This window comes from Fopius arisanus, unplaced genomic scaffold (assembly GCF_000806365.1).
Source record: "Fopius arisanus strain USDA-PBARC FA_bdor unplaced genomic scaffold, ASM80636v1 scaffold00001, whole genome shotgun sequence".
Lineage (NCBI taxonomy): Eukaryota > Metazoa > Arthropoda > Insecta > Hymenoptera > Braconidae > Fopius > Fopius arisanus.
The window spans coordinates 5,007,200-5,025,676 of NW_011887740.1; the positions used below are offsets into that span (position 1 = coordinate 5,007,200).

The 18,477-nt window shown below is 40.3% G+C and overlaps 2 protein-coding genes across 5 annotated transcripts in view; one reads left to right on the forward strand and one right to left on the reverse strand.

Moving 5' to 3' along the window:
• LOC105264587 (tetratricopeptide repeat protein 5) overlaps positions 1-14,942 on the forward strand; it is an 81,035-nt gene extending 66,093 nt beyond the window's left edge. Inside the window, exon 9 of the mRNA XM_011301598.1 lies at positions 14,857-14,942. The gene's annotated coding sequence lies outside the window, so the exon portion shown is untranslated. The remainder of the gene's footprint in view (positions 1-14,856) is intronic.
• LOC105264552 (ankyrin repeat and SAM domain-containing protein 1A) overlaps positions 1-18,477 on the reverse strand; it is a 34,923-nt gene that overhangs the window by 12,262 nt on the left and 4,184 nt on the right. For 3 of the 4 annotated variants that reach the window (XM_011301505.1, XM_011301510.1, XM_011301497.1), the window contains 10 exons: positions 16,960-17,040; positions 16,716-16,872; positions 16,483-16,628; positions 16,177-16,299; positions 13,009-13,235; positions 12,721-12,937; positions 10,111-10,323; positions 9,581-9,851; positions 8,786-9,457; positions 5,956-6,130 (listed from right to left, as the gene is read on the reverse strand). In XM_011301505.1, the coding sequence (XP_011299807.1) occupies positions 5,956-6,130; positions 8,786-9,457; positions 9,581-9,851; positions 10,111-10,323; positions 12,721-12,937; positions 13,009-13,235; positions 16,177-16,299; positions 16,483-16,628; positions 16,716-16,872; positions 16,960-17,040 (2,282 nt within the window). The remainder of the gene's footprint in view (positions 1-5,955; positions 6,131-8,785; positions 9,458-9,580; positions 9,852-10,110; positions 10,324-12,720; positions 12,938-13,008; positions 13,236-16,176; positions 16,300-16,482; positions 16,629-16,715; positions 16,873-16,959; positions 17,041-18,477) is intronic. The other variant, XM_011301519.1, reaches the window with a different exon arrangement.

Sequence of the window (18,477 nt, forward strand, 5' to 3'; positions counted from 1 at the left end):
GAAGAGAATAATTTATCCACCGATAAAAATTCGGAAATAAAACTTGGAAATTTTATTTCAATTTTTAGACTCTTTCATTTTGATTTTTGTTAACTATCCCGAAAGATGAAGAGGACAATAAAATTTCTAGAAAAATAATCAATAAAAAATTTATAACTCCAATGTTCATGGGAGATGGGAGGATCATGGCAGGAAAAAATGTGTGTTTAAAAAATATTCCATTTGATTAAGAGATGGATTGAGGTTTGAACCTTTGAGAAAAAAGTCTGACGCATTTAAATTGCCCTCCTGTCTCCTACTGAAATAATATTTATTCAAGTACGTTACCCACTGTTTGTTTACAGAAATGAGAATTCCCCCATGTAATTTCCGACAAGATGGATGTCATCATCATTATCTGTGTACAATCCAACAATTATCTTTCTCTCTCGAATTTTATCCCCAATTTTTGACTGTCGTTTAGCCAACGGCAATGAAGTCGGCAAAGGCACGAGCAGATGAATGTGTCAGGTACATATTCTCCCCCAATTTTGACCACAATAAATTAATGAAAGGTGCGTATGCGAGAAACAGGGGCACATGGCACCACAAACCCTGGCACCTGCATTCGAGTTCGAATTACAAAACCCACGTCCCACAACCAGTTGTATTGCGTTTTTAGCTTCCCCTCGTGCCCACTGCCACTAATACAGTGGTTCCTTCCTTTTTTCTCCATCGACAATGCACTCGAAACACTATACTCGGATTTTATAACACTGTATAAAACCCACAAGTATTTCCTAACTATTAGCCTCATAACGAAACAGAACCGAATTTCAACAATGGAAAGTTCCCCCTCGGATATTCGATACTTCGAGAGGAATCAGGGATTTCAATCTCGAGTATATTAGGCCAATAAAATCATAATAATCTCATTTGGAGGGAAATTGTAATTGAAAAACATTAAGTCTTCTGACTTTCCCCCTAACTCTCTAATCTAATCTAAAAATATTTAAAAAATTTAAGAAATTATATTCTCTTACCAATATTGGCTGATTCTATAATGACTATCTGGAAATCCTTAAAACTCGAGTCCTCACCACTTGTTCGTCACACAACACAAACGAAACGAAACCTAACTCAACAGCTCCGGGTGAAATTCGACTGTAAATCCGGGATTTTAAAAGTTCTTCAATGTAAAACGTGTGTGGAACAGTCGAAAATAATTTAACATTACTGGTACACAAAACGGCTTTATAGTTATCGCATGGGACAGATGATGGCGCGAAGCCAGTTAACGATACGACTAATTCGTTGCCGGGGAGAGTTGGTTCTCTCGAGTGCCTCCACAAGAACTGGACACACACTAACGCATACGATTGTTGACTGAGGAGGAAAACCGGAGTGACTCCTCAGTTCAGTCGTGAGTGAACGGACAAGGTGATGAGGATGTGGCAGAGAGGGGAGTGGGTCAAAGTTGTGGGTTCACTAGGTGGGCCTTTTTTCTCGTTTATAAATAACATTGAGTACCTTTTCAGCTTGCACTCGCAAATATGACTTGGACTTTAAAATTTAAAGTCCAAAGTGGGCCTCACTGTTCTTGACCCACCCGGGATTCGAACTCGAAACCTTGCGCACGTGAGGTAACGAATTTACCCACTGCCCTAGGTAGCACTTCTACTTGGGTGTTTGAATTTTTCACGAGACCGTTGTCGGTGGAACGACGCGATAGGAACTACTGTGCATTCGATATGACCCCAGACTTGTTCGGGCCCCGCAGCCAATTATCGGGGACTGAGAGGGGCACTCGAGGAACAGGTGGTGGGGGAATACCACTTGCCATTGTGAAGGCATTCAATGTTTTTCCTCAGGGCTCCGCGTCATAGATTTCGAAATTAGGCAGGTCGTGACAGATATCTTCTAGGATGATTCATGAGGGGATCCCTCATTTTCGAATTGTCAGGTCGAGTGGAAAAGTGGGAGTCTAGGCTAGGTAAAAAAATTTTCGAGAGCTAGGTTTACCCGTAAAATATCAACTGCACGATATCGGTTTGGCTTTTTTTTTATTAGTTTCTCGGCATCGGGCGACAATTCTCGTAATAAATAAAAATCGTGTTGAAAAATAAGAAGCTGTCCTGGTAACAGAGAATGGAACGTGATGTTGCGATGAATATACAGCTGACAAGGCGAATTGCCCTGAGTACACACACCATCAAGTAGAGGGGGAACAACTTCAATACCCATTCTCTGATCCAATAAACTCATGAGTAGAGCCCACATATGTATTACAATACGCGGTAATAATTCATATCATTGCACAAAAAGCCACTGAACCAATGATCGTCAATAATAAAAATATGGGATAATTGAGTTTATCTCGTGCAGGCTATAGGCTATAGCTGATCCCATGAAAAACCGGTTAATATTATGAGTAAATACGACGAATGCGAGGAGAATCAAATGGCCCTATTTATTTACACTTGTTATGAGAGTTCATTAGACGATTGAGGATAATACAACCCTTCGTTGATAAATTTCCCGATGAAATCTACTCCATTAATTAAATAAACTAATCTAGAAATCTGGAGATTTGATTTTTTATTTGGAAAAAAGTTTCATCAATGGGAATCGACAACGAGAATTCAAGCGTAATCTCGTCGAACCCAGTGACTAATCAATTCTCCACTACCCAGAAAGCAATCCAAGATGCATGACAAGTGATTATATCACAAAAAAAAAAGAATTAAAAAAACTAAACGGAAGATCTCTCGTTAAGCGCATAATGCTCTCTACAAATATGACCCTTCCACATTGTGTACACATTTGTTAAACCGCGCGTTTATTTATTTATTCTTTTTTTTTCACAATATTTTTTCAACTCCGTCGTCATCCTCAATCAAGAGATCAACACAAGCGGTCGCATTAGACACAAAAAGAAGGGAAAATAATGGGAGAGGGAAACGAAAACGAAATAAAGTCGTATGACTCATGTCTCACACACCACGCATTCCTACATGATGTCACCACTGTGTGACCACCACGAAGAGTTCACTTCTGATATCAGGAATAAACAATGAAATACAAATAATGAATATGGATTACCGTCTGGGGAGAATGCGGTGAGAGTTCGAATGGGGAAGATGTATCCACTGGTAGATAAATGTCCACTAAATGCACTAGAATTCTTTTTTTTTTTCCTTTCCACCCGGCAATGTGATACCTGAGACATCCCCACCTTTACTCAACTGATAAGAAAACCGCCGGCTGTTGCATGCGATTTATTTATCACTTACTTGGGAGATAAACGTGGGAGATAGCGTTTTTGCAAAAGGTTGTTTCCTCCATGTGGGACATTTGTATTTCACCGGTTTCTAGTCGACAGTTAACCATCGGCTGGAGGAGAAATTCACTGGTCATTTTATTATCGGAAAGTACAGATGCAGATCGTCGGTTTTGCACCCGGGATAATCTTATCGGAGTCGTAATTCAGCTTTCAATTATGGGCCGGGGGTCAACGGCGAATTATGGATAGCCTTTAATTATTTTGTTTAGATATTTCCATTAAATGGGTTGATTGGAATCGTCTCGGGGATTGTATATTATTTTGGTGCAGAATGAAATGTTAAAAATAAATAAATGCCACAAGAATAAAATTATAACATTCGGTTAATTCTTCCGTTTACGTCCGTTGAGCTCTAATGAAAAAATTTATTACGAAAGTTCGCTACAGTTCGGTTAATCGCATTCATTTGTCTGTGACTGCTTTAATTGTCCCAACTTTCACAGTTTTTCTTAATTATATTTTGTCTTTCTATTCTCGTTTCAATGGAGTCCCTCAACAATTGTGGGAAAAGACAAGTCACTGGTTATCACCTTGCTCTACATCATTGCAACCTCTCATTGTAACACTTGCGAGTAATTTGCAAGAATGACACGCATTTAATAGGTTGTGGGTTAATTGAAGAATTGAATAAATCAATGAATAATGTGCCTCTTACCTTGATTACATTAAATAATGTTGCATGCAGAAAACAAGGACACTCAGCTAAAAAATGAAATAACGAAAACAAAACGTAAGAATAAAGCCATTGAGGAATGACAAAAATCCCATTTAATGTTGGCACTGGATGTACAGCGGGCTTTATCCTTTTTTCTCGTGCAAAATTCCAAATAAATTCCATCGCTCGAATGATGAATATATTTATTCATTTTCACATCCTCATAATCCTAGTAAAGATACAATCACGCCGAAAGCATTAAAAAAAAAAACATAAAACTCAATGAATGTAAAGCGCAAAAATAAATCAAGACGATTGCATACATGGCGATAATATTTATTGGCAAAAAAAGAAAAAAAACAACAGTGTTATATATAATGCACTATAAATCCCTTAAAAACTATAACAAGTAGTCGTGAAATATTCACCCAATTCATAGATAGCCTGATCTATTTTATAACTCGATAAATATAAACATTATTTTGTGCCTTGTCGACATGTTTATTCAAGCTCGTATAATCTACTGGTAATTCACGTAATTTACGATGCCAGTTATTGGAGAATAATCGTCATCTTTTAATACCTTTGCTTTAATACTTCCTCATATTTCGTACAAACAATACGAATTTCAACAGTTATTGTCGATTGAATTTTATGGCATTTATGCTACGATATAAAATATGTGGAGGGGAGATATGTGATTATGCGACGAAAAAATTCGAAAGCATTTACAATAATTTTCCATAAAAATAGATAAAAATTTCTGATAATCGTTAAAACTAGTGAGAATAAATTTCATTGAAAAAGAAAAAGTCAATTCGTGACATCAATCCGTTGGCTTGGCTTAAACAATTAAAATTGTATAACATAATAACACGATATGAGTAATGATTTGCATCACAGATTTATTCTTCCAATTGTCCGCAATACTCTAAAAACTATAATTTTGCCTGAACACTAGAACTTATCATGCGAATATCAATGCGTTATTAACGACAAATATCAAAGAATAATTTTCGCATTATTAACAGTCTGATTTAAAATGGTGAATATTAAAATATACGAAACGAAACGATAAAATAAACAATAACGGGAAGAATTCCATTATTTATCCGTCAATAATAATACAGTGCGGAGCACCGACAAAAATTATAAAACCAATGGTTAACAAATGGTTATTAAAATTACTCATATATATCCAATCCGATAAAGGGAAATTAAAACACTCAGTCAACTTGGGAGGGAAGATTGTATGCAATAATACCGACGGTATAATTTTCACTTGCAACAGCAAACATGTATACTATTTTTACGCCCCTCATATTTGCCATAAAAAATGAATGCGAAAATATATGCGCCAAAAAATATCAAATTCGGTCTGATGAATAATTTTGTATCCACTTGTTTGTTCCTGCGCTTTTCACATTTGATGAAAAATCGAATGAGAAATTCACGACAATGGAGGCGATTAAAATTGCTCGTTAAAAAATTTTTTGTTGCCAAGTGGTAGAACGAGATAGACCAGAGCCAAATGAATTTGTTTCATTTTTACGTGAAAGCCTGGCTCATTATATTATTGATAAAACCAGAGATAAAAAAACAATTGGATATTACTGAATGGATAGAGCTGCTCTTGGATCGTCAATATTTCAAAATTCCATAGAAATTCCAAAGAAATTCCAAAGAAATTCGAAGGAAATTCCAAGCCGTTTGTTCAACTTGACTCTTTGTTCTTCAATTAATTGACCAGTAAAATCACTCGATCAATCAAATTTAAAAGCATCTCCGTCCTGTTTTTATCCTAATCTCAGTAATTTCGAGAAAAATCTCAAAATAAATTGTGATTTTTTTATACCTCAGCTACATCACTAATGATTTGCACCTTGACAATTGAAAAAACGTGACAAAAATAGTATGCATTTAACACCAGAATCAGAAAAGCGTCATGCGGTGCAGCCAAGCGTATGTTGACGTTTACCTGCGAATGGCACATCGCCGAAGTACTCCTCGACGTTGTCAGTGGACATACTCTTATCTGACAATGATACACTTGAGAGTGAACCGCTAGATGCATCTAGAGATCCACCAGGTTGAAACTGGAGCAAGTCCTCCTCGATTTCTGTCTCCATGTCACGAGATCGCCGTTTATAAACCTGTGACAGATTTATGCACATCGACTTTTACATTTTAAAAATCATCTCTCGTTTTTCCATTAAAAATTTCACTCCTCGAACTTGTTGAGATCAAATCATTCCTTATCATTAAAATCTGATTCCAAATTCGTGATTCATCTACTAGAATATCGCGTTTACAAATAATCTAATCAATTAATCACCGCTATCTCATAAATTCTTCGATTATCGGTAATTCTTGACTGACCACAACTGCACTTGACAAGAAAATAACGGATCTCATTAAGACAAAGTAAATATCGTGTGCGATGCACATATCTTGCCAGTGAGGAATCATAAAAATGCAAGCGTACCACATGCCATGAGAAAATGAGAGCTGCTAGAACCCGGAAAAATTCTCACTCAATTCAAATTTATTGAAATGAAATTCCCGTCGATCTCACGGGACATTGAAAGCCAAAAAGAAAAACCAAACATCACAAAACCGGAAACTTCAAGTGGGTGAATATAAATAGCGAGGGAAATATTCACTGCGTGTCTCTCCATCGTAAATATTTCACACGTTAAAAACGTCAGATTTCACACTGTGTACCTACAAGATGTACACAGATGAGGTGTGGAGTAGATATCACGAAAATTCAACAGTGACAGAGTGAAAGAGACGTTTGGTGTCGTTGATTTTAATTGTACCATGCGCTCAGTCCCTCTCCAAATGTTAACCTACACATGGAAAAACATAAGCGATGGTAGCACTCGTCAGTGATGATGGAATGAGACGGAGAGATGATACGAGGGTATTTCAAGGAAACCGCAGGTACAAATTCCCGAGAATTTCTGAAGGAGCTTGCAAGTGAGGCAGGAAATCCTGTGGAGTTAGGGGGAATTCTATATACCAGTTGCCTGAGGAATCAAGACGGATGTTTTCCATGGCTCCACGAATTCGGAAGGCTTCATTATTCAAAGGGTGTCAGCGTCTTGCATTCTGCCGCTCCGTTGGTTGCGCCAAAGTTGACGGGTTGAAGAAGATTCAACCAACCGTCGGCGTCACAACTAGAGCTTTCCCCTCCAACCTCTTTTCCCACTGTCTTTTCTAGTCTTCACACGGCATACCTATATCACGAAACCATTTCTGTCTCGTTTTACAGTATTTTCCCCTATCTTATTACGGTTATCCCCTTCAAGCTATTTCTACCTCGTCACCTTCCGCGAATGTTTCCTTCTTGATGCTGTAATTTTTCAGCTCAACCCGAGAATAATCAACTAAAAACGCCTAATTGTCAAATCATTACCGGATCGATTGATCGATTGGTAGATTAAATAACAAATAGCAAATAGCAAAAATGTTTTGTGTACGGTGCGCAATCACAAAAATTCCCCGAAAGCCTGAAGTAATTCAACGCCTCGTACTCTAGATTCCGAGGATCTCATTTGAAATCTCATCGCCCACATCAAGAGTTTCCAACCCCTTGCCAACTCACCCATCATCTTCAAACAGAACCATCACCAGAGATGCAAACACATCGATGATCATTTCACGTTGTGTGGAAATGGCACACACGTCCTTAAGGATAACCCTAGCAAAAGCATTTGGCGAGCATCAAACATATTTGCAGTTATGTACATCCCCCAGACACAGAAAGATGAAATAGGCCCTCCGTTGAAGGGGAATAAGGTGGAAAAGCCAAGGAAGACGAGCATGGCAGTTGCTTTGGTGAAAGCGGTGAGGACAGGGGACGAGATATTCACTGTGCAATATTTTGTGAAGCGTGTCGAAGGCTCAACGCGAAAGAGCAGGATTGCGGGAATGCACATATGAAAGGAGGTAAGAGACACTGTGGAGGTATCTATATAACGATACAGGGATATACGGCAGTCTGATTTCGAGGAGGATGTGTTATGGATATTCAGAGGAGTCAGTGATGCCCCTTTTGGGATATATACACGATGAGAAACGAGGAGAAGACGTTGGCTCGAGTGGTTGAGGAGGATGGGGTTATATATGGGTTGAACACACCAGAACGATCACAGGATGACACGGCAAACGGGTGAATCCAACCGGCTTCCAAGAAGAAGTGGGTGGTAGCACGAGGAGGAGGATATCCCTCCACACCTCCCCCTTGTAAATCGCATCACAGATCAAACACGATGCTTATATATTAAAGGCAGAGCTCCATTCTATCCACTGCTGTTTATCGTCTGTTCAACTCCAGTGGAATTTTTATATTTTTCTCTCTTCATGCATCATTTTTCATCGGATCCCACCATTACCGCTTGATTCTGAATAATCTTCAATTCATTAGAGAGAATTTAAGTTATTTTATGATTACCTGAGTTTATCTGAGATCTTTGAGTTAAATGACTTTGAATTTTATGGGTCAAACTGCGCACCGAAATCTTACAAAGAACTTGAAGACTTTCTCCCAGTGGATTATACATCAGTTTCAACGGGTTTGATAGTGAGATTCACTTCACCGTTGGAGGATACATGCGCACCGAACTCGAGAGCTATTCTACCGAGAGAAATTGGGCGGCGCTTCAAGTTTTACACATCGCGGGGCATTTATTTGAACGATGTATGACACCGTGGGAGTAGATAAAAATCGCACAAAGGATATGAATATCTCTCTGAGCTCTTGTCAAATAATCTGGTGTATTTGAATGTTTTACATTACTCACTTGACTCAGCGGACGAATTCTCTCGTGGATTGATTTCTCAGCTTGCAACGCGGACGGAGGTGGATGGTCCGGTGTCGGTGGTTGAATGTAGTGTGTTGGACTTGTTGGGATTAGCATCTGAACGCGCTTCAATCTTTTGTCAGTTGCTTCTGTGAGCAATTGTCCATCACCTTCACGTTTATCATCGAGTAAACTCTCCTGTGAGGACTTCAGCGTCAGAAATGCATTTGATACGAACGTCTGGTCATGGGATACCGCACTCTCACTGCAGGGAGATACATCAACACCTGGAGTATTCTCAAAGTCATAATTCTCGTAAGCTCGTTCAGCGTGTCGACGTAGCTTTCGCCGTGGATTTTGCAGTTTGATGAGCTTATCACCGTAGACTGCTGTAACTGCCACTGGCTCGACCTCTGGCCGTTTGTTACCATCGCTGTAACGAGCCTTCATGTCCACGTATTGATCTACACTTCTTGTTACGTGACGTAAGTGATCCCTGCGGGACTGAAGGGTCTCAAGATCTATGTGACTCCTTGCTCCACTTCTTGCCAAAAATAAATACTCGTAATTGCTTGGACCCAGTGAACAATCGGCGGATAATGACATCTGGGTTTGGAGATGTGTTGGAGATACTGATAGGTTTCTTCGGGGTGGCTTTTTCGGTGGAGTTGGCTGAAAAGAACAATCATAATCTTGCAGAACTAAACTATACCTTTAATTTCCATAAATTTTTTAAAGAATTGAACAAAAGGATTGTGGAGGTTTGGACAAGAACTCGGTGAAAGTGAGACTTACTGAGACTTTGCTGTTGGATGCGGAACTGTGGAGAGAGCTCGACAGAGGTGCCATTGGCAAATATATACCAGGGGCACAAGAATCATTTGGCAAACAACGCCTGTCCCTTCGGCTTGATCCACCAATACTGGACGAGGAGGAGACACTCAATTGGTCTGACTCCCTTCCACTCAGTCCCGGGGGCAATGTCAAGGACAGATCCTCCGAGGCATAACTACCCTCTGTGCAACGAGGCACCGGTGGTGTTTGATAGAGACCGCTGTCAGACCCCCTGAACAGCCAAACATTAAAATTTATCATTAATCGCTCAATTGACCCAGCAAATGATCTCGGCGGCATCATAAAAGTTCAATGAAATATTTAAAAATATTGAAAAACTATCTCTGATGAAGCAAGCGCGCTAATCCACACCGAATGCTCATAACTCAAGACTTTGATACTCAAACAGCTAAATCCAAATGAATAAAAATCTGGCGATGATCTGTTTTGTTATGAAATAATAAGCACTTGTTCCATCTATGTGTTCATACCGTAGGGTGTCACCAGATGTTACTGGTGTTGTGTTGGTAGATGTGTTAAACAGTCTTTCATCGGGTGTTCGATCGGAGCTTGTGAATGTATTAATTGAGGTCATTGTATCAGACATTGACAATAGTACACTATCAAACAGCGAGCTTGGATCAGAGTAATCATCGTTCATCTGCCCAACTCCCTGGGCACCCAGCTGGTCATCACTGAAATGCCTGAACATTTCGTCAATTATTTTAAATTACTCGCAATTACTTAGCCCTCACACAGAACAACTGACAATTGTTTTATCAAAATAAATTCCCCCAAGTCACTGGCATCGAAAAATTCCCGAAATTTCCAGAATTGACGGAAAAAAATAACTACTCGTTGATAAAAAATGGTTGAGTTTTGGGCTGAGAAGGAGGTAAAATTTACATTGTTTAACATGATGGATTCATCTCGAGGCGGTGGTACCGGGCCAACAGCGTCAAACATTCAATGGTAACGCGGGGATAGAAAAGGTGGTATGAAGGGAAGCTGGTTGGTCCTGGCCAGTGAGGTTTCAAGCAGTGGCAAATCGAGAGAGCCCCCCCTTCATAGTTTGTACCAGTGCAGAGGGTGACCCCGAGGCGTACACCCACGGACTTCAACCATCCACCCTGCCTACATCAGGAAAATTAAACCAAGCCAAGCGGTGCTTAACGCGCTGGAGCTACACCACCTCTTCACCCCATCCATCCCCCAAGTCATCCACCAGAATTCACCCCTCACCCTTGCCCACCCCTCTGAATCCACTCACCCAATCCAGAGAAGCGTTATGCCACACGGTTATTCCTGCACCTTCCAGCATTCACCTCCTCTCCTCACGTCCCTCATTTTGATATTTCCATCTCCCTCAAACTCCTCCTCAACCGTTATGATCATGTGGCTCGGTCTACATCTGTGCTTTTGTTTGCCCACATCTCCTGTATTAAACGCAAAACGCCCGGGATTTCGGGGGAGTCCATATCGACGTGTTGATACCCACAAAATACACGGAGAGAAAAATATTGGAAATGATTCGTGAGGAGTTCCGTAAAAATTCATGTTTTAAACGTAAATATCGTGGGTACGAAAATTCAAGAATCAGCTCCGTAATAATTACTGTATCCTTTTTTTTTTATTCAAGTGAGATTTGAACTCACGACCTCTGGCATGTCCGGCAAGGATCTATTTTTTTTATTGTGACATCCCTTTTATTTGGTTGTACGCGTGTAAATTGGAACTGTGTAATTTTGAGGAGTCAAAAAAAAAAAAACGGGAAAATACCCCAAATTTTCCGGAGCAAATAATAAATGATTTTATATAAAAAAGACTGAAATCATCCAGGCCACAATTATTTCCCTGTATTTCTCTCCGTGTATCAACCTCACAATTTCGCTCAGAATTTTTAGTTGAAGAAAGAGCGAAATGTAAGAGAAAAAGAGTGGAGGTGAATTTTGCTGAGAGATGGTCGATACGCCTTTGTCAAGAGATACGCGGTTTTATTTTCTTGGCTAGTCTTTTTTTGTCTGCTCCAATTTTTTTTTTTTGAGTATGCTCAGTAACCGTGACACACTGCATAAAACCAGCGCGAATTGTAATGAAATGGGGGATTTCGTACTGTTGTTGAAATTGTCGTGATTTTGCTTGATGCATTCATTTGGCTGACGGTGTGATTCTTACCTCGGGCATTGTTCTTAATTACATTCTCGCGAGACTCGGAGGTATAGAATCCGAGGGGTTCTTGGTATTGTAATTAGGGTGATGTATGGTGCTTGTTTATTTATGAATGTAGACGTTTCATATTGAGTTATTTCACTGAGAGAATAATGTACTCCGTAGGTGGAATGATTCTGTCGCATATTTTACGATGATTTTATGTTACAAAATGCATTGGAAAAAAACAATAAGTGTTAATTCCTTTTTTTTAACATATTTCACATGTTTAAATGTAAACGTATAAAAAAGTGATGGCCTTCACTGAGGAAATCACGTGTTATAGGTAATACAGCTTCCAGATGCTTCCAGAGAAACCAATAAAAACAAGACATAACAGGGTGAGAAAGATTAAATGAGAGATGTCTTTCAATGGAAAATGGACGAAAGACATGAGTTGTCATTCAGTGACGAAATACGTAAATAACTGAAGTCAATTGTACCGCAGCCTTCCAGAGATGGCGAAATTATCATGAGAATTTTTTTTTTCGCAGATCTTACGGCTCTTACAAAGTCTCTATATTCACTCCTATATATTTCTCCGTTATTTCGATTCCTAGACATTGTGAAGACTGACATTGACGAAACCACAGAGAGAAAAAATATCTGTCACGTCAATTTACGAGCCACGAGAAAATCTGTACATTTTAAATGCAAATTTTAATATACATTAACTTGTAGCATGTTAATTTCACTTGAAGAATTTTTATGGTCAGTGCCTTGTACGTCATAAGGGCTGAATTATTGATGATAACCGGAACATCTCAATGGAGATGTAATTAGGAGTGCAGATAATTATTCCACCACAAAGTTCATATTTCTCTCGGTGTGAAAGGTATTGTTAAAATGATTACGAATATGATATGAAAGATATGAGAGTTTTGAAAACTTACAAAGACATGACAGATGTACCGGAAACTCGGCGATCCTCGTCCCGAGGTTTGTGGTAAAATTGCCACTGTGTGGGTGACGATCCTTCACCAGGAGATAAATCATCGCCAGGACGAACATTCTCATAGGGGCTACCCAGTGAGTCATTGCCCTGGACTGGTATCGGTGGTAAATTTTCACTGTCCGCATCACTCTCCACTCCGGAAGACGATCGATGTCCTTGAAAAAAATTGTGATTAGATAAAAAAATGAACCCAAGGGTTCGTAATTCGATAACAGAATATACTTACGTTTTATCACTGCGGTGATATCGTGTGTAACATGAGGTGGAAATTGTCCAAGTAAATCCAAAACTGTGTTATGCCTCGAATCGCGAATACCAAGATCCACTCCACGATCCAAAAGTGCCCTTACCACCTCCATTTTCCCACACAGGGCTGCTTCATGCATAGCAGTACCTGCTGAGGTGCGTGTGTTGACATCCACCCCGGATGCCAGTAACACCTCAACCACAGCCCTGTAAATTTTATTTTATCATTTTATGGTCACCCTACTTGTCTCTCAAATAAATTCCAAACTAAACATGAGTAATTTATTCAGCTGATAAACATTGTACGTCGATGTAATTACCGATCAGTCTTGACTTTCCAATTTTTTATTCACCAATTTCCCCTCTAAGTAGCTACACTCGATTTATGAATAATTCAAAAAAGTCCTGATATCATCAAGACAATCTGACGTTGTGATAACATGTCCCACCCAGCAGAATCAATTTCTCGGACGATTCTATATCAAAATACAGCCGACGTTATGCATACAGAAATATTCCTGTTGCCGGTACGATTCTGCCACTGGGCGAAGCTCCACGATAAAGTAAAGGACAGAAATTCACGATTTGTATTGGAATGCAGGGAGCAAGAGAGAAACCACAGGAAAATAACTCTACATATAGTACATAGAGTTTGGAATATAATGCCGTGGGGATGAGCCATATATAGAGGGAAAAGGGAGGGCCCAGTGAATCAAGCAGCGGTAGCGGCAGCCATCCATCGCCAGATAGGATTGAAGCCGGTGAGATCGGATTCGCAATGCACCTATGTTGTTATTACCGTACCATAGGGGTATTTGTACTGGCTTACCGAGAGCAGAGATATTGAATCCGATAATTGACATTACCCCGCCTGGTGGTGCTCACCACCCACCGCCACCCCTTCAGTATATATTTTCCCTCTTTGTCTATTTCGTTGGTGAAATTTTGGTCATGGCAATCCCCAATGCCCATGAAATCCCATTGCCCAGAGGTACCCATAGGCGTTCAGATTTTCACGCACGTGCGTATGGACAACAACCCTCCCTACCCTCTCCATCATTCCTCATCCCTCTTCCACCCCTTTCACCATTTTTTTTTTTTACAGAACCAGTCATGTTTCATCACACCTACACACTCAACGGGATTTTACAAATGCGCTTTTAATGCAATTTCCCTCTCCATTATTTGCAAAGAAAAAAAGATCACGCACCAGCCGTTATTTAACCAAAGTTCGGCATGATAAAATGTCAGCGGTTTGGAGTTGTGTGACAGAGATATTGGGGCTTAGGATGGCTGTATTTGTCTCTCACTCGGCATTCGAACTGGGAAATGCTGGGGAATTCATTCGTCTGTGGCGAAATGCGATCATAGCATTATAGTCGAGGCGTTGTTGAAACGATTATTGGCATTCGACGTATAGAGGCAAACGCGTTATTGCCAGGACAAAAACACTGTGCGTGGGAAAAACATGAGGGAGAAGGCGATGATACGGGGGATGGGTCGCGATTACAATGTAACATTGTTGGTTGTTTCGCGGCAATTTCAATTTCCAACAATTTAAATTCCTGGTATAACCCGAGATTATTCTAAAGGCTTAAAACGGAAGATTAAATGGTGATGCTAACATAACACGGCCATTTCGTTTATCAGGGGGTGGCGGGGTGAGAGCGGATTTCGATGGTCATGTTATTGGGTATTCACCGCGCTTTCATTTCAGAAAAAAAGTGATTTCGTTTTTGGCTATTCATTTTGCATAATCAGGAGTGGATATTGGAGGATTTACTGATGCATAATCTTTTATGCCTTTGACGCTTTTTTTTGTGTGCAGATTTCAGAGGAACGTGGGATCATACACGGAGAGAAAAAAACAGGAAAGAGGACGTGAGTAGTCACGTAATCGTGCGCTGAAGAATGATTTCAATAATTTTTATCGGGAATCATCCGATCTTTTCACGCGCAACTCTATTTCTTATTGGCCATTCCGAATAAAACTCTTCTCTCATTGGTCAATTGGCTTTGTCATCATCAACACAACGGAATCAAATGACGGGGGCGGAGCGTGCGTTCGATCTCTTGTAAACAAGTAGAGACGGTCAGCCATTCGACACAATAACAATAGCAAACCTCTGGCGTATGAGTAAGATCCTTCGCCTGACATATCAGAGGTCGTGAGTACCAATTTCACTTGAATAAAAATAAAATGGCGCAGTAAATTTTATAGAACTGATTCCCAAATTTTCCTACCTATAAGACTTTTCACTTTTCCCACTGTTCCCAATGTTTTCCTCTCCGTGTACTCCGTGCACATTTTTAATGATTGACAGTAATTTCTCTTTTCGTCTTTGAATTTTAATCAATAATATATTTATTATAATATATAATAATTTTCATTGATCCATTTATAGATATTTAAGATCCATTGAAAAGACAAATTCCCAAAGACTGGCATTCGAAATTCATGCGAAAACAATATTTCCTAAAATTGATATTTGCTAGGCTAACAAGTTACCTCACGAAATCTATTACAGTAATAGGTATGTCGTCGAGGCATGCGGGGTATGGAGGATTAACCCCTCGAAGATTTGTCCCCCTGGTCCCTTATCAGGCAATATCTTAGGTCGACAACATGCAACGTCTCGTGTCTAATACGATTCGCGTAATAGGAAAGCGATCAGGCATTCGCACGGATGGCTGTTATAGGTACATCTATATAGCAAAGGGCTGAAGGGCAAGAGGGAATGAAGAGGAGGGGTGTGTAAAATGAGAGGGAGATACACAGGATAGCTGGGGTGACCCCTGAGCGGTTGGCGTGGCCATGTTAATACAGTACTATGGACTAACTGCTACCAGCAAGCCCATCCTCTTGTCCATATGTATGTGAAAGCCCAGTATATATCGAACTGAAACGGGATTATGCAACGGTGTGCTGTCTGATTGGCTCTAATCGGTGGGGGGCCACTGCAAATGGCTCGTCGTAGTTATACGAAAGGTCTAACACGGGGTACAAATGAGGGCTGGCCATGGCCCTCAACGTATTACAAACGTCTATTCATTGTCAAGCAATTGTCAAGCTAAATCCATATCACGAGCTATTCAATATCTCGAGTGATATTAATTTGTCAGTTATCGAGTAAAAGTAATAACTCACCTGTGACCATTTCGTGATGCCAAATGCAGGGGCGTATGAGGGAAGATCAAGGATGAGGAAGAACATCTCAGGGGCTCGATCAACTCGGGATGAGTTCTAACCAGTAGTTGAACAGTCTCTAGTCTGTAAATCATCAGTTATTCAGCACGAATTATTCAACTCTAGGTGAAATTAAATGTAATGGGAATAATAGAGTTAAATCGTTGAGTTCTTCTGGGATTGATCATATTTATAGATTTATTTGGATGATCCATTCAGAATGACATATCTCTTCATAAACTTTCATTTTTTATCTCAGCTATCTACCTGCCATATTGTGCTGCGAGATCGAGTGCAGACTCGCCCCGGCTGTTACGGATACTGGGATCACATCCGTACTGCAGCAGCTGTGACACGACTTCCGTATGGCCATACTGTGCGGCACAGTGTAGAGCCGTTTCATTGTCCTTTGTCTGCAAAAAAAATAATAGTCATATTCACTGAAAAATTGAAACAAATATTTTGGTAAATAATTCAATGGTGAATTGACAATGACGTACGGCGAGATTGACATTTGGTACGGATGGCCCTTGACTCAGAATTAAACGAACGATATCAGCATCACCAGCCCACGCTGCCAAATGAAGTGGTGATGAGCCTTTGGCATCGACAACATTCGTCGATGCCTCATACTGAAGTAGAATCTTCACAACATCTCTAAAATTCATCAATCCATCAATTATTTTTTAATATCGCCATAAAATAATAAGTAGATTGAATTATTATAAAATTGTGATTCATTACTTGTGGCCATTTAATGCAGCATGATGCAGTGCTGAGTATCCACTGGCATCCTGCACGTTAGCTCCGGGTCCTCGTCGTAAGCTGCAACAAAGGATAATCCTCCATCGATAATCTTTCCAAAAATAAAGGGCTACGGCTAGTTGGTGAAATTCAAACAATGAAAACTCGCTGAAAACTTGAAACTTCGATTCTTCACTGAGAATCGTAGAATTGTTTCGGCTCACTTTGACTCCGAACTCATCCGCGCTACGTCCAATTAATTCAACGAGCAATGGTCTCATTCGAGAATTCTCCACCCCCTCCCAACAAACCTACACCGTGTTCACGTCGGGCGCTTCATTTCCGCAATCAAGAATTCACGTTTACTCTCACGTCAACATCTGCGTATTCAGGGCTTTGCCCTCCCATCTCTCTGTACCTCTCCTTTTCGCTGTTTAATCGGGTGCAGGGCAAAGTTGCCAGTGAGCTAGAGGTTATTGTAGAATACCCCGAATACTCCCCTGGTCTTTCCTAAAATGATGACGCCAGTGAAGTTAGATCCCGGTCATGAGGATCTGGGCAAAGAAATTTACACCGGCGATAATCTGCAGGGGATAATCCCTCGTCGTTGGGTCACCACTCACTCCTCTGTACTTTCATTCAGGACACATGCTCTCGTTAAACGCCATTGTTGCATGTACCACAACGTTTTCAGACTTAGTTATTGCGAGAAAATATCTGCATACAGACGCCCCGGGGGTGTTTCAGGGTGGCCTAATACCCATTTATCCATCCACCTCGGGGAGGAAAAACCGTCTACATTCTGTTAGGTGATTTTCTGAATTATCCGGGGTGCCTTTATTGACACATATTGTCCGATACCCTTTTTTTGGGAATCCCCGGGAGTCTGACAGGTACCATTTCTTACCGCGAAAATCGTAGATCACCCGCTTGGAAATATGATTAAATTTTTGAATGAAAAAAGTTAGTGTTCTGCAGGTTATCGTTAAAATGTGCAAAAAAAAATCAGAGCCTCCCTAAGACTTCCCAATCCCCAATCATCCCCCATTGTCCGAAAAAAAAACACTCCTATCCTGTTAGTGCTTCCCCCAATTACTCGAATCACTTTTATTGCTCAATATTGCCAAATATCCCAGTCACCGAACCTCGGCCACTCTATTCCCCCCTCATCAAACAACCCCCAATATCTCCCAAAAAACATATTTATTGGCTCCTTCAGTCACAATATTTCCCAAATCCCGCCGCTCGCAGGATTAATATCACCCAAATCTAACAGACCAGAACAAAGACAACTCGTCCTCTCCACAAATCCCACGTTCCAATTTCCAATAATCATCCATCCAACCGATCGATCAATTTCCAGACCCTAAAAACCAAGAAAAATCGATACAGCATGTCCTGATAATCCCAACCCGAAGAATCCTTCACATCCAAATTATTTTCTCTCTGAAGCCGCCGCCAAAGTCCAGACCGCCCTCTTACCCCATTGTATCAAACATCAAAAACATCAAAAAAAAA